The sequence below is a fragment of the Gymnogyps californianus genome, chromosome 1, assembly GCF_018139145.2.
Source record: "Gymnogyps californianus isolate 813 chromosome 1, ASM1813914v2, whole genome shotgun sequence".
Taxonomy (NCBI): domain Eukaryota; kingdom Metazoa; phylum Chordata; class Aves; order Accipitriformes; family Cathartidae; genus Gymnogyps; species Gymnogyps californianus.
The window spans coordinates 57,466,472-57,490,450 of NC_059471.1; the positions used below are offsets into that span (position 1 = coordinate 57,466,472).

The following is a 23,979-nucleotide window of genomic DNA, read 5'->3' on the forward strand; positions in this document are numbered from 1 at the left end:
CAACTTGAACCTGGCTCTCTTCTCCACCCCTTTCTTGGCTATAAAATAGAGATAAATTTCAATTTCGTACTTAAACCTATTCAGTCAGGCTCTGCTGCTGCTACCTTACTTAATTGATCCTTCTTAACTTGACCATAACTCTCTTTTCCAATCGATGTCTGTCTAAACCTAATCCTAACCCTAACCCAAGCTCAGTGATACCTGTAAAACCTTGGCTCAGCAATAACCAGATGTCTCTGGGTGATACCAGCCCTTTGCAGACCCTGCCATAAATCAACAACTTCTGCTGGCATGCACCACCTTAACTCCAAACCTAATTCATTTGGTCCTCCCCAACAGTCTCACACGTGATGCTAATCAAACAGTATTATTGCTAAATCCTATATCTAGCCCAGTTGCAAATTCTAGACACATCCTCCCCATATGTCATCAGCCAGCCTCAGTCCCAAACCTAGCTCTACCTTTATCCTCAGAAGAACAGTTCCTGTCAGCCTCAGGCTTGAACCTAACTAAACGGCGACTTCCAACATCAGTCTTAATGCAGGCTGGTCGTACTCATATCTGACTGGCCTGAATCCAGCCATATTAATACTAGCCATCACTAGGGCCAGCAACCTTGAGATGACCTCCACAATGATGAGTCTGTTGTCCCACATATTCCAGAATATCTCTTCTGCCAGCTAATGTGTGTGGAGAGATAGATGAGATGTATCAAAAGTACAGGTTGCCTTAATTTCTTCAGTGGATAATTATACTACTGAAAAATCATGCGCCTGGCATACTTCGACAAATCATTAAATATCTGTTTTAAATCATATTTAAAGACAATTTCTAAGCAGGTGGAATAGGAAAATATATTTAACAATAATGAAGAATTCAGGCTGTGTATGTTTCAAGCATATCATACATTATTTGTCTGTTCTTATCTACTAGTTTAAAAAACCCCCTTGGAACTATTGGAAAAGCAGTCAAGTACTATTGGTACTATTGGAAAAGCAGTCTTCTGGCCAACATTTAAAGGAGAAATCCTGTCTATTTACTCTGAAATATGAAATGCTAAAGAACTTTTAGCCTGAACAGAAGTGTTACAATTATCTATAGTGGAGCATCACCTACAGTAAGCACTTTGCACTTGCAATATGAAAACCCAGGATAAAGTGTAAAACTTATTTGCTGTAAATTGCTGCACTTCTTAAAGATGTAAGGAATGTAAGCCATGGCTATAGTCATTATATACTCCTTTAATTTATACTCAAATTTCACATCGAAAGAGCTGCCAGACTTAATCTGTGATACCTGTAATTTTGACCGTCATCTTTGAATCAATGCACTTCATATATTTTTCTCCTAAGTAATCAATGGGAAGCCATATACTGCACATAAGCAGCATAAATATTAATTTTAAACCAATATTCTTAAATATGATAAATTTTTGACACTTACCTGAGGCCTCTAAGTTAGAAGCCTAGTCATCTCAGACTCCTTCTACAGTCAACGAAGAGACACAGGCAACTTCAAAGACCAATTCAGATCTTAGTTCAGCTGAACCAAACTCTGAAGGTGCCCCTTTTCTCTGTTAACTGTCTAGGAAGACTACTTTGACTAAATTTTCCTCAGATGCTTCAGCTATGTCCCTAATGATAGCTGGGCCTTAGTCCACACTGTGTTTGAAGGCTGAGACATAGGTTTTAATGGACAATCTAATTAATATCTTTGCTTTTTAACTACTGTCTTCAATTTCACCTAATATTATTGACCTAACAAAGATTAAATATTGAACAAGTATCAACATTTCAAGAGTAATATAGGAGCCAAAGCCTGATTATAAAATACGATTTAAAAAAAAAAAAAATAGTAATTAATCCATTGCCTTTTTGTGAGACTGAAATAACCTTTGAAAATAAGACTTAAGTTATATCTGCACAAAACCCTAGAGCTAGCTCAGAAACGGACAGAAGAATGGTCAGCTGGGATGGCATTCAAGGCGCACTATTAGCTCTCGCAAGAAATCAGGAACGTTAACACAAAAGCACCAGGCTAACACAGTTATTCCAGTACTTTACACCTAAGATACCTCATTTGTAATTTGGGTATCTTTTCATAACACAGATTTAAGATGTGCAGAACGAATATTAGGATGCAAAAGCTTCCAAGCAACTTTGAAAAGTGTGCTTAAGTTCACATTAGAGAGCCTTTTCCAGAATTAATTTTCTTTCAAACAGAAAAAAAAGAAAAGGAAGATATTCCATATGCAGGCAATTGTTTGTTAGGGAAACTACAGCTCTAGTGATTTCAGAGATGCTCTGTGCTAAATAAATTTGTGTACAGAAGTTACCAGCAAGCGCTTTCATTTTCATAATGGCACGAGATGCAGCCATGATGTCTTAATTCAGTATGTAAGTCAATCCCTTGAGGAGCCCTGAAAATTTTGGGAAAGACACTATAACTTCTGCTAACCTTTATATCCAGAAATTAGGTAAGGTAAGTTTAAAAAAAATCCAGAAGGGAAGAAAGGGGACAGACAGAGACACCTGCAGAGATAAATAAAATAATCATCAGCAAAGGAATCTGAAGGAAACACCTTTGAGGTTTCATAATAAACTGATAGTGAATCTTCTGTATATCAATGGCAGGAACAGCCTTTTCTATCTTGGGAAGTTTCACAAGGTGTCACAAACTTCTATTTGGAGCAGCAAGAAACCAGGAAAGATCTGAATGAGCTGATTTAAATTGTCAGAGTACAGAAAATACTAATGTTCACAGAACTGTTTTCCTCCTCAGTACAAATGAAAGATAATGCACTAAGAAAGCAATGCTTGACAAGCTTGGTGTGTAAGCCCTTAGCAGCAATATTCTTCATAAAACTCATTTCTTAAATTCAGGGCAATAGCTAAGCTACTTGCTGTGAGATCTCCTAGTCAGAACCAGCACTACCATGTTGGTGCAATGAAGCTGGTTTGAATGAAAAAGAATTAATTACTAATAATCTATACTTAATATATTATTATTAATTTTCTCCACACAACATTTCACCTATATAGTTTCACTTAAAAACCTTCAAGCAATGAGCCACTAACCTTGCATAGGTTAGAAAGAAATCTCTGTAGTATTCAAATAATGTTACCATATAATAAATAAAATCTATTTTCCTTCGTTTAATAATTCTTGTCACAACAAATATTTTGAAATCAACACTTCATCAGTTTTTCATTCCTCATCAAGTTATCGAAAGCTTCTGATGTATACTGCCCCTTCTTCCCATATGCCTTTTCAGAACTTTTTGAATTTGTTGAAAAAGAAAAATTCTGTATATTTTTCTTAGACAAATCCCATTTCATCTCCCTTTGACAGGTTTTAAAACTAAGAGAAATAATAATAAAAAACCATTATTTAATTATAATTCAGTAATTCAAATTAATAAACTTTTTTAACATTTAAACATTTTACTTGCTCAAAGTTCATTTTTCATTACTTTCCTACTTAAAATGAAAATAAAGAATTAATTGATTGCAGAATATTGGTATGGTAACAATACTCTCCATTACTTTGCATACTGAGGAAAGAAGAAAACTATTTTCACAAAGTACAAAACAATGTAAATGGAGGTTCACCCCTTCCCCCCACTTCTAAACAATATCACAATGCCACAAGTTAACTAAATAATGATCTATACGTAACTACAGATATACTCTGGAAGAACTATCTGGATGTGATGACTGTCTATTTTGATGATTTCTTCTGTATTTTTCCTCCTTGCCATTTGAAGTCATATGAAAAATACGGTATTTCAAGACTTAGAAACAAACATCTCCACATATTTCCCTATACAAATTCCAGTATATGCATATACCTATCCAGTATATGCATATACCAGATAAGCATATTTTCTATAAGAAAACATAATTTTATTTCCTCAATTAATTTCATTTACCTTAAAGTGCTTCAATACTATACACATGCTAGGAAATATTCGCAAATTATTTTCTCTTGTTTTTCATTTATTCTTTTCAATAGTGCATCTTTACAATTACTTGATAGGAATTCTCAATGCTGACATACAGCAAAGCAATTCAAATTACATTCTTTCAATATAACTACCCTTACAGCTATGATTTGACAAGCAACACATTTGAGAAGACAGAGTGTTAGATTTGAAAGTACTGGATCTGAACTTATCAAAAAAAACTTACCATGCATCACTGGTAGACTTGGTTTAGATTCTTCAAGATGCTCTACAGTAGTGTTCTGTACTAAAACAGCATAAAAGTAAAAAATAATGTAAATGTATTATAGTAAACAATAACAGACATATACAGATTCTTAAATGTAGCAATATTTACTCATTTATAAATTACGTAATTTTTGGCTTTAATGGGGAAAAAATTAAACAAATCATTTACAAAGCAAAAAAAGGTCCTTCACAACATAAAAGTACATCTCTATATATGCTTAACATTTTTAATACTTCTAGAATCAGGAAAAGAAACTAGTAACTAAATCATCACTGAACTGGAATGTGATCATCTCTTTGGTCACGTCTGTATGCTGTCTTTGTTTCCCAGGGAAGAAGCCTTGGCCCAAAGCTACTTAGCCAAGTCAAGCCTGATCAAGGCTTGTATTCCCCAAAGAGGATCTGCTGCATCCACACTTCATATCAATTAGCGCAAACCCTTATACTTGTCTGTGCTTCAGTGTGCCTGAATACGACCAGCTCCAGCTGAAAAGCCATACAGCCATACTATTACTATGCTCTCCTCAAACTAACCTACTCCCTGCTGTTAAGATTCAGTTCAAGCCAATGTCTTGCTAATAGAGCAAGATGGGTTCCAAACTGGGATTAGAATTAATTCAGCTGTCATCATCTATTGCAATAAACTTATTTCAAGTCACTGCAACTGCAGCGTCAACTATATGGGTGTTTGTGGTGCAGGACTACATCCTAAAACACTATTATCAGGTTTAGCTATTTGTAATGGACTTCAGATGTTAAAGCATTGCACAGACAAAAATATCAGAGTTCTTAAAATTCTTTGAACATCTGTATCTTAACTGACAAATTAATCAATTTTGCCTACTCTTTCAGTATGTTCCCTTTTGTGAGTTCTGCAGCCTAAGGACAGTCAAGCATGAAAAAACAATTAAAATTACACTTCATAAAGCAAAGCCAAAAGTTGTTTACATAATACAAAATAGAGATGCTATATTTCACATCTCTTCACTACTGAAGTGATCAACTTTGTACACTAGAAGTCCTTACAGCTGCAAAACATGAACTTTGCAAATCATGGCATGGAAACAGGGAGGTACCCTGTGAAACACAAATAAATTGCCAGTACTGATTTGATTTCAATATGTAGTTAGTAAAGTTGATGTCTGTATTTTTTAATGAATTGTAACTTTTTTTCCAGCCAAGCTGCTGAAATCAGAAACAAAATCTGCTTTTTCTTACAGTTTGTACTTACCATCATATGGTTTAATGCTTGCAACTGATGTTGTGGACAATTCTTTTATCTAAAAGAGGAAAGACAGATACATGAATAGTTACACATGTAAATGATCAATATCTAGAAATTAATATTTACTACAAAATACCTAGTTTCAGTACTATTCCATAACAGAAATTATCATTTATGATTTGGGGAGAAAAATACTACTTTTGTGGAACTCTATTCTACTACTTAATGCATATTTCATTCATGCTTAATGAATGCTGAAGACTTATTTCTGTTTGTTGTCTTATGTGAACTCATGCTTTGTACACCCTGTTATTACAAGCTATAAAGTGAAATGAGAGTGGGCTTATGGGCCACTTCAGCACTTCCAGTTTCAATACTTGCTGCTTCAGCAATTCACATTCAATTTTGCAAGTCTAGCTCAACTCCAGGGAAACACTTAATTACACATTGATTTTAAATGCATGAACAGTTCTCCTGTCTGCTCTACAGTTTTGTCTATTTGACACCCAAGACATGCACTGAACAAAACTGAGAGCATACAGGAAACAAGCTGGCTGTAATTCCATCTAAAGAAAACAGGAAACTTGTGAATCCTGTATCATTAAAACAGTGTTCTGCACTCCAACTCCCCAAACAGAAGCTAAACCCAAACCATACAGACACACAGTCAATGTCAGCTGGAGTCGGCACAAGATATTGGACCCTATTCCTCTTTTATTTATCAGTTTGGTTATAGCTAGTAGTGCCTCAATTAATTGTCCATCCAGTTTGGATTCTACAAAAGTGTTAGCCATTTCTTAAGCCCTTCCAGTCTCCAGGGACTGAGAATGTAGATCTTCACAACTGTATTTCACAAACACTAAATTCAGATCCCTCCAAACCTATTTTACATCTGTGGTCATACTGTTCTGTTTTAAAAGATCACTTTACTGCAAGAAATTTGTCTAGGATTAAGTCCTCTATTGCTCCAGCTATCAAATTTGTTAAGGCGGAGATGTAAAAGCTATTATTTGTCTTTCCAATTCTTTAAGCACTTAAGTATAGGTTTAACGTTAATCTCACGAAAAACGTGTAAAATCAGATGTTGATTTGTAAAGAATGCACCATCTAATACAGGAATAGGTTGTAAGGACCGCATAATCATGCCATAGTCTAAACTCCAGACCACCCAGATCTTCACCCTCCGATCACCTCAAAAAAATCTATAGTTATGTTTGAACAAAAGCGTATTTTTAAGAAAAAACAATTCACTTCCAAACAAATAATTTCACGGAATCATAGACTATCTCAGGCTGGAACAGACCCATAAGGATCATCAAGTCCAACTCCCTGCTCCTTGCAGGACTACCTACAACTAAACCATATGACTAAAAGTGTCATCCAGACGCTCCTTGAACTCTGACAGGCTTGGTGCAGTGACCACTTCCCTGGGGAGCCTGTTCCAGTGACCGACCACCCTCTCCGTGAAGAACCTTTTCCAAATGTCCAATCTGAACTTCCCCTGACGCAGCTTCATTCCATTTCCTCGTGTCCTATCACTGATCACCAGAGAAAGGTCAGCACCTCCCCCTTTGCTGCCCCCCTTGAGGAAGTTGTAGACTGTGATGACGTCGCTCCTCAGCCTTCTCTTCTCCAAACTGAACAACCCAAGTGACCTCAGCCACTCCTCATAAGTCTTGCCCTTGAGACCTTTCACCATCTTGGTCACCCTCCTCTGGACACATTCTAATAGTCTGATGTCCTTCTTGTATTGAGGCGCCCAACACTGCACACAATACCTGAGGTGGGGCCGCACCAGTGCAGAGTGGGACACTCACCTCCCTCAACCAGCTAGCTATGCTGTGCTTGATGCACCCCAGAACACGGTTGGCCCTTTTGGCTGCCAGGGCACACTGTTGACTAATAGTCAACTGGCCATCAACCCAAACCCCCAGATCTTTCTGCAGGGCTGCTCTCCAGCCCCTTGTCCCCCAATTTGTACATATAACCAGGATCACCCCGTCCCAGGTGGAGAATCCGGCACTTGCTCTTCTTAAATTTCATACGGCAGTAATTTAATTAATTATTCTCACAGTGATAAATATGATACTTTAGTGTGAGAAGTCATGTATTTTGGATTTCAAATACTAGATCTCATTATGATTATTTTGTGGCAGATTAAATCCTGTTCACTATCAGAAATTTCTCATCTGAGGAGGTCTTTGGTGACTGCAACCTAGTAATCTTTTAACTTTGTGCTGAACTTATTAAAAACATTTGGTTTATTAAGCCCTTCCTTCTAAATTGTGTTTTAATTCCTGGTTTACATTCCCGTGTCTCTTTTCCAGATCTATTCTTATTTATCAACATAATTTCCAAAATGTAACCAAAATACTACAGCAATACTATTAAAATTGGGAATATTGAATATGCAACCAGAGATATATCAAAGACCAAATGCTAGTAAAATGTTTCTCTGTGTCCTGTGCTCTCTGAAACACGGAGTGCTTCACAAAACAGACCTGCTTCTTCTGAGTAATAATCAGATCATTCTGCTCCTGAAGCCTCTGCCCCAATTCTTCTATCCTCCTCTTGTAAAAGGTGTTATTTTTATTCAGGTCTTCTCTCACTGATGATTTAAGCTTCTCAATCTGTGACAGTAGCTAGAAAGCAAATCAGAAGAAAAGTAACTTCACATTAATATCATATAAAATGTTTTAATGCTATGAAGTTTAAACAAGCAAGTGTCATGCTTAAATATTTTAAACATTTTTTTCAGCAAAAACTTAATGTCTCCTGTGATTTCATTGGGACTTGCATATATTACAAAACAGTTGTCTGGATCACTTTTTATTTACACAAGGAAGACTACCTAAATCTCAATACAAAGAAAGGGACATACAAACACATTGCTGAGATTGCCTAAAAACAAGATTGCAGGAAAAAGCATATGACTCTATAAAAATGTTTTGGTTATAAATAGTGTCAAATAATGATATTTTAAGGAGATGAGATGTGAATTTGCATGATAAACCTAATACATTAGCTCTGAATGTAGAAGAAAGGGAACAATATTTTAGGTGCACCATCCCAAAAGTAATACTTACATTACTCCTCCCTTATTCTATTCTTGCATTGTATGTGGGTGTATCATTAACTACATCCTTTTTGGGGAATGTTCCACGGTTCCTCCCCACTGCTTTCTTGCCAGAGGAGGAGAAGCATTGGTCAGACCACTATGATCTGCTCAGTTCTTACATGGTCACGCAGATGAAAGGAAAATGAGAGGAAAAGAAGCAAGAGAAACAAAGCAGGAAAGAGATTAAAAAGAAATGCAGACATAAAAAAAATCTGAGGAATAAAGCTTTGTATAGTAAAATATATAAACTGATGCAAAATAAAATGCCATGGTGTTTTTTCCTGGAAAAGCTGAACAGATTCTGCGTCAGAAAGCTACAACAGAAAAAGCAGCAGAGAAGTGATAGAAAAGAGAAAAAAAGATTGAGACATATGCCATAGGTCCATGGTAGCAGAAGGTACAGGGTAGATGAAAGCTACATGTTGGCAAGTTATATCTCAACTATCCAGCATATCCGCATAACACAGGAAACACTGTATAATACAGTGCTCGCAGAATTAATTGTAAGCTCTTCAAAAGAGAGATAGAGTTTCAGGTGTCTGTCAGATTCTTAAATGATAAATTCTGTTTCAGCCCTGGTCTTAACTGAAATATCAAGACCCTAGCATAACAGAAATACAGAGATAATAAATACATCTATGAAGACACACTCTTATAAACTCTTGACGTCTAGGCTTTCAATCCAACAGATGTATTATAGCATATCAAGAACTACTGAAAGCGTAAGAAAATAAGAAAAAAGCCTCATTTTAGTTTAAGTGGTTTGCTCTGCCACTTACCATGGACTTTTCTGTCTCATGGTCATGATGAAGGGCTTGTATTCTAGACGTCCACTTACTTTCCTGCATAAGGAAATCAATATTAATTCCTGTTAACAACACATTAACATTTAGTTTGATATATGCAGCTTTATTTCTTGTTAATAACACATTAGCATTTAGTTTGATATATGCAGCTTTATTTTTCTAAATAAAGCATAAATAATGAAAAGATTATTGATGATATGAAACTTGAGTAACTCCATATTTAAGGCCTAGAACAGTCATCAGCATGTTTTATACATCTGAGTGTGGTTTTCTTACCAATCACTCTAGAAACTATATATTTGCTCCTTGATTTGCATATATAGTGACTGTGACTGAGAAATACACAAGTATTTTGATACATCTCTGTGTATTATCAATAAGAGTAGTAAGAGCAGGGTTTTTCCCCCCCAATGATGTCACTTCAAGCACTCATTAACACTGTATTTTGCGTAATGATGATTAAAAAAGCATTAATATACGAGTTTTAGACTGAACAGAATTTTCTTTGATGAAATAAAAAACATAAAGTAAAACTCAGTAAGTTTTCCACATCTTTGAGCAGACGTGACCAAACTTTTGGATGATACCAGCAGTATACAAAGACCTTCACATCCCAAGAACCATGAAATATATAATGCGTGTCTCAAAAAAAAAAAAAAAAAAAAAAAAAAAAAAAGTAAAAAGGTTTGTGGGTATTTCCAAAGGCCTCACAACTAATTTTTTTTTTTATAGGAACAACCTGGACATGCAGGTGAGTCTCAGAGCAATGTGATGACCTTGGCCTCAGTGCCCCTTCCTAGCTCAGTCTTTCCTATAGGTGGGACTTTGGATTGTCCAACAGATTTGCACTAGCACCAGCATCTGTGCTGGTCAGAGGATATAGTCCTGGTACAGAAGTTGCACCTGATAAGCTGAAGTGCTTCATATGGCTCCAAAGCCACAGGTTGACAAATCCTGTCAGAAAGTTTCTTAACATCTTTTTTCATCTTGGAAAATTGAAAATTCCAATTTTTTCCATAAGTAGCCTCACAGATCAGCAGACATAAATGGTTTAGTAGTGCCTTCTGGAATTGAACTGCAACCACATTTAGTAAAGCTAGATATATTTAATAATAAAGAATAAGAGAATATCAATAAATAAATAACAATTTCTTTATAAAAGATAAGGGAAATAATTCCTTGATTGCCATTACAGAGATTGTACTAAATAGTAGTAAATCTTTAAAAACAGCTATTTCAGACTTAGGAAGGATGAGAATTTTACTTATGGATTTAAAATCCTGCTCAGAGATGTACAAAAATGAGAAGAAACACAAGTAGTCTATCAAAAGCAATACATTAAGTTACAGTGTTACCTGTTTTTCAAGAAGTTTAACCACATTGTGATAATCCTGAGGACTCTGAGGTTTCTCTTCTGTAAATTCTTGGCTGTCTTTCAGCATCCCTAAATTAGATTTTTGTTGCATATTGGACTTTTGTAATTCTAACAGTTGCTAAAAGGAGGGGGGAAAAATGAAGACCTGAATATGTATACAGATTTTGTTTTCTAAAACTGTAATTTAATACAAAATTTACTTTAAACATAACTACACAGAGATTGCATCAGACACTTCTCACATCTCTCATGAGTTCAGCATTTATCAGATTTCATGTAATAATTAATATATACATCTAACATAAATATACCTTGCAAATATACACAGGAACTAGCAGCTATAAAATATAAGCTGCTCTGGTAATGCCGTATGTATTTGTTTTCTGACCCACCTATACTTTTACAATTCTCTTTCTAGTCAAAACTCTGGAAAGCATTTCCAGAGCATCTATTGAAAACATATGCCGTTCTGCTGTCAGGACTGTAACGCAGAGGTTAGTCCCCTCCACGCCAGTTATGAGAATATTAGTATAATGGATGCCTAACAGACAGCAATAATAACAATATCTACTAATCTATAAACAGGCTCTCAAAGGTTGAGGAGTAAGAAAAAACTGACTTCGTTGCTGAAGGCATAATTCATTCATCCAAAACAATGCTATTAAAAAAAAGAACTGAAATTGTGTTACTAAAGTACCAGTATACAAAGATACAATTATGGCTATCATTCAACCATTATTTTTAAAGTTTTGTAAGAAGACCTCTAAGATGACTACATCACATTTCAAATATGTGAAGTTCACTGCCATCTACTGTAAGGGATTCATGCCTTAAAATGTCGGAAAATTTAAATCACTTACATTTTCTAATGTTGAATTTCTTGAAGATAACTCCTTAAGCTCTTTCATAAACATCTCTTTCACTTTTTCTATTTCATCAGCCAACTTATCTTTTTCCTCCTCTTTCCATTTATGAAATGATTGTAGAATTTCTTCTTCTTTTGATTTCTGCTGTTCACATTCCTGAAATTATTTTAAAAACATTATTTGTTATCTTTCCCCACATGCAATACCAATTCAAGCACGCAAACTATGTGTGAGAAGCAGTCACTTCCAATGGGCAACATTGTGATATCAAAAAACATGAAAAAACACCAGTTTCTGAAGAATTCTGGGGTAGCATACTATACATTTTGCTAGCAAAACAAGCACACTTCAAGAAGTTTTGGTAGTTCATTATTTTTCATTGAACAACACCTGAATGACCTTACTTGGTCATACCAAAGATCCACCTAGTTCAACATCCTGTTTCTCACAGAGGCCGTAAGCGTATCAGTGGGAAAGAATAATACCAGCGCAAGGAAACATGCACGTTCTCCTTAACAGTCTCCAAGCTTCCAACTGTTTTCAGCTCAGAGGACTTCCTCAGCTTGATAGTTCTGTAAACTTAGGAACCTTCGATACATTTCTCCTCATATACTTTTGCAGTCATCCTGTGTGGCTGCGTCAGCTTTTAGCAACTGCAACATCTTTTGCCAATGAGCTCCACAGGTCTACTACAAGTTGCATGAAGAGCCAAGTACTTTTTTTTGGTTTGAATCTGGCTCCTGCTAGGTTCATTTGATGGATGCTAGGTCCTGAACCGGAAAAGAGAGTGAATGATTGATACCTATTCACTCTATTTAACTCATGACTTCGCAGACATCAGTATCTCACCCTTCATCCCCACCAAGCTGTTGTCTCCTTTTCAGACTGACAACTCTTAGCCAGTCATTCTAAATACAGACTGATCATCCCTGTAGCCAATCTCCATAACTTTTATAATTCTATCATATCCTTTTTGAGATGAAGGGACTAGACCTACAGACAGTATTTAGGCTGTGGCTTGTACAGTGATTTTTCAGAATAATTCGTAGTATTTGATTTTCTTTGCTGTCTGCTACTAACCACTGGGCTGACATTTCCCTGGAACTATGTATCACAACCTTAAGATCTTGCCCTTCAGTAATAACACTCAGCTCAGAACCCATCATTTCGTAGATGAAGTTAGAATTCTTTTTTCCCCACATACATTTACCCCACTTTATCTGTTAAATTACTTTTACCATTCCATTACCTAGTCACTCATTTTTGTATAGTCCTCAACTTGTTCAAAGTCCTGCATTTCACTGTCCAGAATATACACACTTTTTAGGCAACCCCTACATCTTTCCATCACAGCATTCACTCTGAATTTGTTCTCTGACTAACTATAACAAGCAATCATTGTACACTTATGAAGAACGGGATGTTCTGTATCCTTTCACTTGAAAGGAGTAGAAGGGACCAAAAACTGGAAGCATGACAGTTTTTATCCAAATTCCCTCCAGTAGTGGGGAAAAAAACCTAAAAAAAAAAAACCACAGGGGAAAGATCTCCCGCTCTTTCAATCAAAAGACAACAACAACATGATACCTGAATTGACAGTGGATGTCAGTCATGGCAGACAAACTGCAACCAGTCACACTTCACATTTCTATCTTCCCTGACATCCCAGAAAAACACAGAAGCTTTGAAAGCTTCTTGTTGTGTAACACTGCAGGCTGTAGCTTCAGGACATTTCAGGCAGTCCCCTTGTAGCGAGGAGTCCCAGCTAAGACAACTGACTTCGAAATAGGCCCCTAAGGCACCAAAAAATCTGTGCTGCACTGTTATGAATACTTCCAAGTTCCATCTCATAAGAAAAACAATGCTTCAGGGGCAGGAGAAACACGTTATAGATGTACCTCTCAAAACTGAGGCACAGAATGAATGAGCAGAATACCTAGCAGATGTCCACATAGGGCCAAGGCTCATTATTCTGACCCTCCTTGCACTCCTAGGTGAAACTCTACCCACGCTCTTCATTTGGTCATCCAGTTACTTTTCAAAATGGAAAAAAAACAGGAAGCTGAATGGTCCTGGAAGAAGGGGAACAGGAGGGCTGACGAAAGGAGAGTCTGAAGCTGTGTTCAGGAAAAGAAACACTGCATGTTTTACAGAAGACTAGCCTTTCCTCTGAAAACAAGGAAGAAAATAATTAATGATAGCGATGTTTTGTTGATCCCCTTTAAATTAAAAATGTAGTGTTTCTTTCCAAACTTAATGGTTGGTTTTATGTTTGAAGGTCCTCAAACTCCACTAAGAAGTTCTGAATATTGGGTGATATATTAAGACACGGTTCTCACAGGTTATGTTAACAGACACAAAACTCTGCTTTTGAATGTGATACAGGGCAAACTGCAATACCAAGATCAACATCCAAATGAATCCATTAGAAGTATCTTGTCTCTTATGCCAAGAATTTGCTCCTTAGTGAATCATAAAGCCCCCCACCTTTAAAAAAATTGCCATCCCTATTTCGATAGCAAATTATCTGATTGTATTTACTTAAACAGAAATGAAAACTGTGAGATGACCTGAACTTATCAAGCTTTTAAAAAAACAGAAACAGGTTAACTTAGAGACTCTTTTTTTCTCTTTATGAGCTAGTAAGCACTACTACAAGAGTCAATATCATCCTAAATAAAGCCTTGCATGTGATTACAAACAGATAATTACTGCTTTTAAATCATTCTGGCTTGAGCTTTTTTTATTCACACAGCAGTAGCTAAGATTACTTTCTGCTTTGGCTCTCTGGTCAACAAATTTCTAAGCATTTGAAGACCAACATGCAAGGTCTAGATTGCTTTGTTTCTTCTCAACCTCTCTTCCTTGACTGCTTTACACCTCTGTTAGACAGTAAAGTTCTTCGCAGTAAAAAATAAATCTTACTCAGTTTATAAAGTCACATATAAGTCACAGTCATATACAAGAAACATTTAATCAACCCAAAATATCATAATATTAAAAACAGCTTGTATTTCACCACAGCAAGGCAATTTTATCTGCTTCAATAACAGGCCACACTTATCTTATGAACTGGCAAGTGCTAACAAAAGTGTTGTCTTAAGTGTCCATTTAAAGTATGTCTAAAACAAAAGGAGAAAGCAGATGTTCAAAATTACGGGGGGACGAGGGGGAGATATGCTCTAATGCCCAAGCACCATTGCTGCCAGGCACACAAGCTGTAGATACATTTTTGTTCTGTTCCAGTTACAAAATGAGCGAACACAGTTCAAAGTACTAATTCTTTTGAGAGGTTCATATTATTTAGTACATACTACCTTAGAAAACCTGACCATATTAGCCTGTTGTTCAGCCTCTAACTGGGACTTGGTGAGCTGCAACTGCTCCTTCAGTTTATCAATCTCATCCTGCAATTTGTCTGTCTTTGCTTTCCTCTTCTGTTCTGTTTGAAAGAAACACAGATTTAAAAAATGTTTGTTGTAATTTCTGGAACTGTGATACTGCAAATGTGTTTCTATAGCATTTCAATAACATCTTCATGAAGTGTGACTCTCATAGACCATTTCCCCTCCCACTACCATGATACTCCAAAGATGCTTTTAAATATGTATGTTCTCTGGACTGCTAACATTACCCTCAAAGACTGAAAAATACCAATATTACTGAAATGTGAAATAGTTTATGAAATATTTACAAGAGAAAGTACTATATAATCTAATTTCAAAGGAATTCAAGCAACACAGGCTCAAAAAAGTATGTATGAAGGATAAAGTGAACCTCAATTATTCAGTTCTGTTAGGTTTAATTTATTCTAAGTAACTTTTGTAAGGAGTCCATTTGGAATACAACCCATTATTTATCTGGAATGAGTCAGAGGGAATGTCACTGTAATAAAACATGTTAAAATATGCAAAAATTATAACAATCTTTAATCCTGAAACATTTGATCAATTTACCAAGGATTTACTAACCCACCATCTGGGAATCTGAGCACAATGCAGAATATTATTTCAGAAATAACTGCATGGAGTATTTCTCTCATACAGTCATTTCAGACTAATTCTTTATATAATAATTAGTTCAACTGGTTCTGCAGCATCTTCCACTATCATTTTTATCAAGTGTAAAGTGCACATAAGCTTCTTTCTTCTTCCAATATATTAATGCTTCCTCAGACACTTCTTCAGACCTTTCTCACTGTTCCTCCTGTTTTATTTGCCCGACAAGCTACAGTTCAGACCTCACTAGATTCTTCCCACTCTTTCTCCTCGCAAATGCTCTTTTTTCCTAACTCATTTCTAATCACCGCCATTTGTCAATACTTGTTAGTCCTTAGCAATGAATCATAAGCATGCAGCCTAACAGGAAGGAGGGAATTTAGAGATGAATGAAACACACTTTGAGAGCAATGTTTTTCAAACTAAACATTTTTCAATGAAGAGACAAAAGTATATAAATGAGTGGTATAGCAACCAAGATTATCATAGGTACATGAACTTAGATTATTCTTGACAGTTTCTTTTTCTCATTATATTTTACAGTCAGTTTAGTTCAGGAGAGCCTGATCCTATTCAAACTGACTTCAGGTGGGCTGGATTACTTCTGTACTGATAATTCATATATATTCACAAAATTTATTTTCCTTAGGGCAACTTGTTCATTTTACCCACACCTTCATAACACACATGCCTAAAGAGAAATTGTGCTCTGAACTCTGCTGCTGACTAAAGTATTCAGTGGAAGTCCTAGTTTGAAAAGGTACTGTAAATACGGCATACAATTTTTTGTTAATTATTTTCCAGAGACTGAAACATATGTCACCCAATACATTTTGTCAGTAAGTGTTGCTTGCATTCACACAAATTGATATCCGCCACCTAAAAATGGAACATGAAAATCATTCTTCCCAGTTACACAAAAGCATGGACTGCACATCCTCACTATATTTACACTTTTCTAAACTATTTATCCTGATTTTTTTGATAACATTAAAGTACATACCAATCTGAGATTCTTCCAGATGACGCCTTTGCATGTGACTTTGTAAAAAGGAATAATTCATAAAAGCCTTTTCACAAAACTGACACTACAAAAAACAGATAAAAACATTTTAGTTATTATTAGTAACATCTGTTTGGTAAGTATAGCGGTTAAGGTTATTACATTTTGTCCAGACGTCAACAAGCAGGTAACTTAAATAAAATTCCATTACACAAGGATAATGACTAAAATTCTTACAATGCCAAATTTCTGTAAAGTTATTAATATATTTGTGTTATTTAATGTCTCTCAGTGATGCTCATGGGCAAGAATCCCATTGTGCTAGCACCGTACAAACTCTGAACAAAAAAGACTGACCAAGTAAGTTTAAATTCAGATATAAACCACAGATAAGAGATGAATATAGGTAGGTAGAGAAGTATAAGGACAACACTATTCAGCAAAATACACACCAACTCCAGCCAACTAGCAGCTCAGGTATTCTTAAGACTCTTGTATCACAGCAAAAGAGAGCACCATACAGTCAGAAAAAAACCAATAAAGATGTGTTTGAGTATACATAAGTGAGTTGTAAGATGACAATACTAGAAGGACCATAGATATATAAAAAGGTCAGACATTTCAACCAACATAAGGTAACAATACACAATTTTGCAAGAAAAGGCACATACATTAGTATGCTACCTAGCATCCTTCTGAAATTTAAAACTTTAAATTACTGTTCCTATAATTTGCTATTTTTTAATTTGAATTTTAAGTTATATTTTAAGTCAAATTTGGATCCTACCCATTTTAAAAGATTTTTTTTTGTTCACCTTCAAAGTACATTCCACTAACGTTCAGAATATTAAAAACAGATGGGTAGTATAAGGACAGAAGCTACATCTACAGATTTTGCAACATACTGGTAAGACTGTGAATCAAAGCCCCTAATCGCTTTAGGTAGGGTTGCTTGTTACCTCTTTCTTACACTTTTTTTTTCCCCCAAAATAAATACTTTTTAACAAACCACAAATACTCAGCTGAGTCCTTTTTCCTCATCAGTGTGATATGACTGTAAAAGACTGACTTAACAGATTCAAGACCTTGTCACCATAATCAAATTCCCAGATTTCATGTAATATTTAAAATACTGCCACTGATAGTCAGGTAGGCTATTAAATATAGGTATCTTGCAGCAAACAGCAAAGCCATGAATTATTAAGACAAATTTTGTTGGACAAATGCAAAAAAGTGCTAACATAAAACCAAAGGAGATATAGTATGGCAGCAAAGCATTGCTGCCAACCAAGAGGGAGCTCACACTGTAACAGATTGCACATGATTTATGGAATGAAATTGACTGTGAAATAATGTTATCCATTCAAGCACAAACTTCATGTCAGTTTGACTTGCTGGTAGTGAAAGAAAGCTCTTACTGCAGGAGACAGGATTAACACAGGGAATACTTAGGTTTTGAATTATGTAACATTATTCTTGCAACTACTTTTCACAGTGTTAGAAGCAATGTGCACTTTATGCCTACATTGTACGTGAGAACATAAGATTAAAAATTATTATTTAAAATTAAATTTGTATTACTCCAATGAAAGTATTGACCAATGAGTCTTAAATTTATGACTTGTAGGTACCACTAGCATTTTATAGTATTTAATGGCTGAGTTTACATTGGTGGTGGGTTAAAGGCATTAAATCTGAATTCCAAAGCATGGTTACATTAGATATAAAATGTGTCTCCACTAAAAAAGGCAAATAACTACTTACAGGCTTGTTTGCTAAACAGCCAAGACTTTAAGGGAATGAAGCTTGAACTACCCTCTCAGGAACACCAGCAAAACCCTTATTAGCTGGAACTGCAGATCAGCCAAGATCATGGCACAGATAAATAATACACAATTATTGTTTACTGATCACACTGCTGCCCTGCATTTACAAACCCTAGGAAGAGTTTAATTTATCTCTGGCATTCACACTCAGAATCCTGAAAACACTGTAGGAACTACAGGAACTGTTCAATGTCACTCCCTGAACTCACTTTTCCCATGTGAGCCTAAATAACTTCTAGAGACAAGAATTTACTAACAGAAAGGAAAAAAGGGGGGAGGGCAGACATTTTCTTTATATGAAATTAAACTAAAAATGGGAAATAGCTTTCCATCTCTGCTTTATTGTAAATGCCACTGAACAGAAGATTAGTGATGAGCCAGGTTCGCTACCATGTTCTTCAGCTTCCACCGAGACAGTTGTATCCTACAAATATTTCAGGAAAACTTGGTAATATTTAATGGCCAATCACAGTGTGAGAATTAGTTAAGTTTACACATAAAATTATGCATGCATCAGTTTTCTTTTGCAACACAGGACAGACAAACTGCTCTGTAAATTGCATAAACGCTTTTTAAAATGATACAACATCAGCAGCTTGTCCTTAAGACTAACACTCGAATGCATTGAGACAAGGTTCTCCTGAAGTCTACCATATGTATAGCTCTACTCCTGGGACGTAAGGTATCTTTTCCCTTACAGAAACACTTGAGCCAACTTAGCTGATGTCTTAATTAAACTTTGCCAGCCTGCTGAAATTGGTATTATACTGTGGGATAAGATTGTACATACTATAAGAAAACTTGCATTGGTTCTGTACTGCAACTATTCCATGATTAAGGAAAATTTTAACAATCACAACTGCTAGTATCCCAAGAATAAAAAAAAAAAAAACGGAAAACTATAACTTTAAACACATAGACACAAAGAGCTAGCCTGAAATTATGTCAAGTCTGTGCTCAGTGTACTCTCTAGACTTCAGACTACATTTGAAGCTGCAGTCTGCATTCCTGAAACCTGTTGAAAATGCTGAAGCTGAAAAATATTTAAATTAAACTATCAAACTCAGAACACAAAAAGCCCTCCCAAAAAAACAAGAGTGCCATGACACAGAGAGTCAGAACAGCAATGTACTAAGGCTCTTAGGGAAGACCCTTAAGGAACAGATTGTTGTGGAGTTAGGCATGAGCTACCCCACTGAGGCTCTTTACTGTCATGCCTGAGTCACTTCTGAGTCACACACACAAGCAGAAACTCTGTGCCTGGAGAACGTTACTACAGGAAAGTGACAACTTGCAGACAGGTGGGTTACTGCTCAGCACCAGTTCTAATGTACTTGCCCTGTGTGTTTTCTGACTGTGTAGTTGATAGACAAGGAAAGACAGCAACAGAAAGTAGTAACGTGTTTATCACAGGTTTTGTATGTGTGTGTATCTGACACTTCAGATGCCTCAAAAGCGAATCCAAGAATAAAGAGCACTTGTTAGTAAAAAGAGGATTTGTTAAAGATGATGTAGCACTCTCCCAAATGTCTGTGATACCACCCAAACGTTTGTGAAACACAGATGAGAAGTGAAGCACCCGCAAGTGATGCACTCCCTTTTTGCAGGGTCACCGGTCCCTGCAGCTCCAGCCTCTTGCCCAGCAAGCAACTGCGCCCCAGCAAAGCAGGGCTCCTCTGCCGCCTGTCCCCAGCAGGCTCAGAGCTGGCAAGGTGTGGGTGGCTGGGCTGCCAGGACCTCTCCTCTCACCTGGTGGTAGCTGGCTCGGGCCTCCAGCATCATCTGCTGGGTGCTGATCATCTTCTTCCTCCGCCGGCACTCCTCCTTGAGTCCCTTGATCTCCTGCGAGCGATGGGCCACCTCCTTGCCCAGCTGGTCACGCTGGGCCTGGGCCGCCCGCAGAGCCTCCTCCAGGCTGCCGAGCTGGGCGCTGAGGTACTCCTGGGAGTGCAGCAGGTATTCGGTGCAGAGCTGGGCCAGGCGCAGCAGCTTGAGCAGCAGCGGGTCGGCGGGGCCCTGGCAGTGGGGGCAGCGCTCCCGCTCGGCGCTGCAGAAGGTGACGTGCTCCAGGTGCTCCTGCAGGGCCGCCACGTCCCCCTCCCGCGACACCCGGCCCACGTCCACGGCGCTCAGCCGCCGCCAGTCCGGGCCCTCATGGCGGCCGCGGAACTGGAAGGCGGGAAACGGCGCTGGCCCCGCGCCGGCCCCGGCTCCCCCCGCCGCCGGCGGGTAGTAGGCGCGCTCGGTGAAGGGCTGCGGGAGAGAGAGACACGGCTCAGCCCGGGCCGGCACCCGCCCCGCCCCACCGCCCGCCCTGCCCGGCGCTCACCATGTCCGGGCTCCGTCCCGCAGGCTCCGCTCGGCACCGGCGTCCTCCGCGTCGCTATGGCAGCCCCACCTGCGCGGGAGGGGGCGGGAGTGAGGCCCGGCCGCGCCGCCTCCCGCCCGTCCCGGGCCCGCCCCGCCGCTCCCCGACACATCGCCCTCCGAGCGCCCTGCCCTGGCAGCGCCCCCTCCGCCCGGCCCGCCGCGGGGGTACCGGCGGCTGCAGCCCGGGACAGGCGGCGAGCTGGCTGTCGCCACGCCGCCCAGGCACGCGGCACCCGTGTCCCACGGCGGGGACTCGGCTCCGTGCTCGGCACAAATCCCGTCCGCTTCCCCCTCCCGGTATCTCCTTCCCTCAGCAGCTCCACATTCGCATGGCAGCGTCATGCTAATTAGCTCTCTCCCGCGGGTCCCTCCTGCCCTGAACGCCGTACGCTTGTACCAACGCATCCTTGACCATCTTCACACACGACTCACATCAACAAATATATCCTCAGCAATGCTATTACGTATATGGACCCTCACCACAGCCACACAGCGTATGTTTTCTCTCCACATTCCCTTCACTTCCATGAAGTCTATATGTGGCACTGTACAGACACATTTCACTTCACTGCATCAACGTGCCTCCCCACCCACCACCCTGTCCCTCCTCCGTGCTGCTCCTGACTCACAAACCTTTCTCACTCTACCACGACGTTACACTCCTCTACCCGTGTGCTGTCCTATGCCCTTCTCCAGCCTCACCTACTCATCTCCCAGATGTGGTGACACCTGTCACCTCCCCACCATCAGTATAGGGTTCATAAGCCATTTCTCTGTACATCTGCTTCACGCTGCTGCACCCTCATGTGCCTCAGCTAGTAGCTCCATACAGTCTCTGCAGTGCAACTCCATACCCTCCCAATGCCTGCATGCCAACCTCCTGCCAGGCGCTTCCACACACCTTCCTCACCCTAACACAGTCATACACCCTTTGCACGCCGCTTCCAGATGCTCTCCTCACTCATCACACCAACACACTTCTGCCTGGTGTCACCACGCGCCAGACCACCTCTTGCAACCGTAAACCCTACAACCTCACCACAGCTGTCTGTCATTCCTGCCTCACTCTACCGATCCCAAACACTTCATCCCCATGAAGGACCTCATGGCCTGCATACATCACCTGCTTCACCATTCATGCCCAAATACTTTTCTTCAAGGCAACCAACAACTGCTGCCTATCGCCCTGCCTCACCACAATTCCCAGTACTCCCCAGCTCAGTGTTCCTGTTTCCCTGCTGCTGCTCAGTTGCTTCAAACACTGTCCCCAAGTAGGAGCATCCTTCTCCTCCATCATACAAAATTACCCTATTCCCTCGCTCATCCTTACTACTCTTTTCCAAAAGCCTGCTCTTCCTGTTACCATTTCTTAATATTCCAGTCCCCTACACTACCTCTGCCTTACCGCCATGTTCCATGTTTATACCTACCTGGCTTTTCAGTCCCTTCCACACATGCTTCAGTTTCTCATCCTCCTGGTCATTCCTAGATACATACCTCTCCAAGAACATTCACACCATAGATACTGGATCATACACTCCATTCCATAGGTTCGTCTACACCATATATCATAGACTCACAAAAATGTTGTTCACAAGGGACCTCTGGTGATCATCATCTAGCCCAACTTTCTGCTCAATGCAGGGCTATCACCAACACTAGCTCACATCACCTGTGGCATTTAAGATGAACAAACAGTCCATGGCCTCTCTGGGCAACCTGTTGCATGGCTGTGCTCTCCTCCTGACGAAAACATTTTCCCTAATATCTCACCAAGTGTCTGCTACTACCAAGAAAAAAATGGTTCTGATATTTTTGCAAATATTCTTCAAGTAACTGTAGGCCACTATTAGAGTGTCCCTTTGCCTTCTCTTCACCACACTAAAAAAGCCCAGCTTCCTCAAGCTCTTCTTGTAGATCATGTGCTGTAGACCCTAACCACCTTGCTAGCCCTCCTCTGTCTCCTTTCAGCTTCTCCACATCCCTCAGACTCCCCCTTAATATTTTCCTCCATTCACCTCCTAGGAACTTGCAATGAACTTCACCTCTCATCTGCACTTTTAACATTGCCCTTTCCAATATAAACGGTAACATGTCTGCCATTAATCACAACATACACCTCCTTCCATGAAAATACCAACAGTGTTGTTATATGCATTAATGCAAGGACCCTCACAAATTACAAGCTCTGAGTTTTATGTAGGTTTTTATGCTGGTTGTTGTGCTGAAAAGCTTGTTTGCTTTTCCCACATACATGAATTGATATAACAAAATACACCTGGCCTCAATTAATTCCCCCATCTTAGCAGACATAGGTTGAATAGAATAGAATAGAATAGAATAGAATATTTCAGTTGGAAGGGACCTACAACGATCATCTAGTCCAACTGCCTGACCACTGCAAAAAATTAAAGCATGTTGTTAAGGGCATTGCGCTAACGCCTCTTAAACACTGACAGGCTTGGGGCATCGACCACCTCCCTAGGAAGCCTGTTCCAGTGTTTGACCACCCTCTCAGTAAAGAAATGCTCCCTAATGTCCAGTCTAAACCTCCCCTGGTGCAGCTTTGAACCATTCCCATGCATCTTATCACTGGGTACCAGGGAGAAGAGATCGGCACCTCCCTCTCCACTTCCCCTCCTCAGGAAGCTGTAGAGAGCAATGAGGTCACCCCTCAGCCTCCTTCTCTCCCAACCAGACAAGCCCAAAGTCCCTAGCTGCTCCTCACAGGACATGCCTTCCAGCCCTTTCACCAGCTTTGTTGCCCTCCTCTGGATGCATTCAAGGACCTTCACCTCCTTCTTAAATTGTGGGGACCCAGAGCTGCACGCAGTACTCAAGGTGAGGCCGCACCAATGCTGAATACAGCGGGATAATCACCTCTTTTGACCGGCTGGTTATACTGTGTTTGATGCACCCCAGTATATACATCCAATCTATGGTCAGGGCCACCCCTAGAACAGCTAGTCTGTGGTGCCCCCCTTGAGCTCTGCTCTCCATATGCATGCTGGCTACATTCTGACTCGGCATCAGGAGGTGAACATCCCCGTTCCTCCTAAAGGACACCCAGGCACATAGCAGATTCATCCTCCAAAAGATGGACCTCTGACAGGGAGAAATGGGGGTCTCGTAGTGAACACCCACAGCAGAGGTGTCTTCCT

At 39.2% G+C, this 23,979-nt stretch overlaps 1 protein-coding gene across 1 annotated transcript in view; it reads right to left on the bottom strand.

Annotated features, from left to right (window-relative positions):
* Positions 1-20,838, bottom strand: part of DZIP1 (DAZ interacting zinc finger protein 1) — a 36,484-nt gene extending 15,646 nt beyond the window's left edge. Inside the window, exons 1-10 of the mRNA XM_050903954.1 lie at positions 20,778-20,838; positions 20,198-20,701; positions 16,623-16,707; positions 14,939-15,063; positions 11,616-11,777; positions 10,736-10,873; positions 9,354-9,416; positions 7,958-8,098; positions 5,463-5,511; positions 4,191-4,250 (exon numbers count right to left, since the gene is read on the bottom strand). Coding sequence (XP_050759911.1) covers positions 4,191-4,250; positions 5,463-5,511; positions 7,958-8,098; positions 9,354-9,416; positions 10,736-10,873; positions 11,616-11,777; positions 14,939-15,063; positions 16,623-16,707; positions 20,198-20,701; positions 20,778-20,780 — 1,330 coding nt within the window. The 5' untranslated portion in view covers positions 20,781-20,838. The remainder of the gene's footprint in view (positions 1-4,190; positions 4,251-5,462; positions 5,512-7,957; positions 8,099-9,353; positions 9,417-10,735; positions 10,874-11,615; positions 11,778-14,938; positions 15,064-16,622; positions 16,708-20,197; positions 20,702-20,777) is intronic.
* Positions 20,839-23,979: the final 3,141 nt, after the last annotated feature.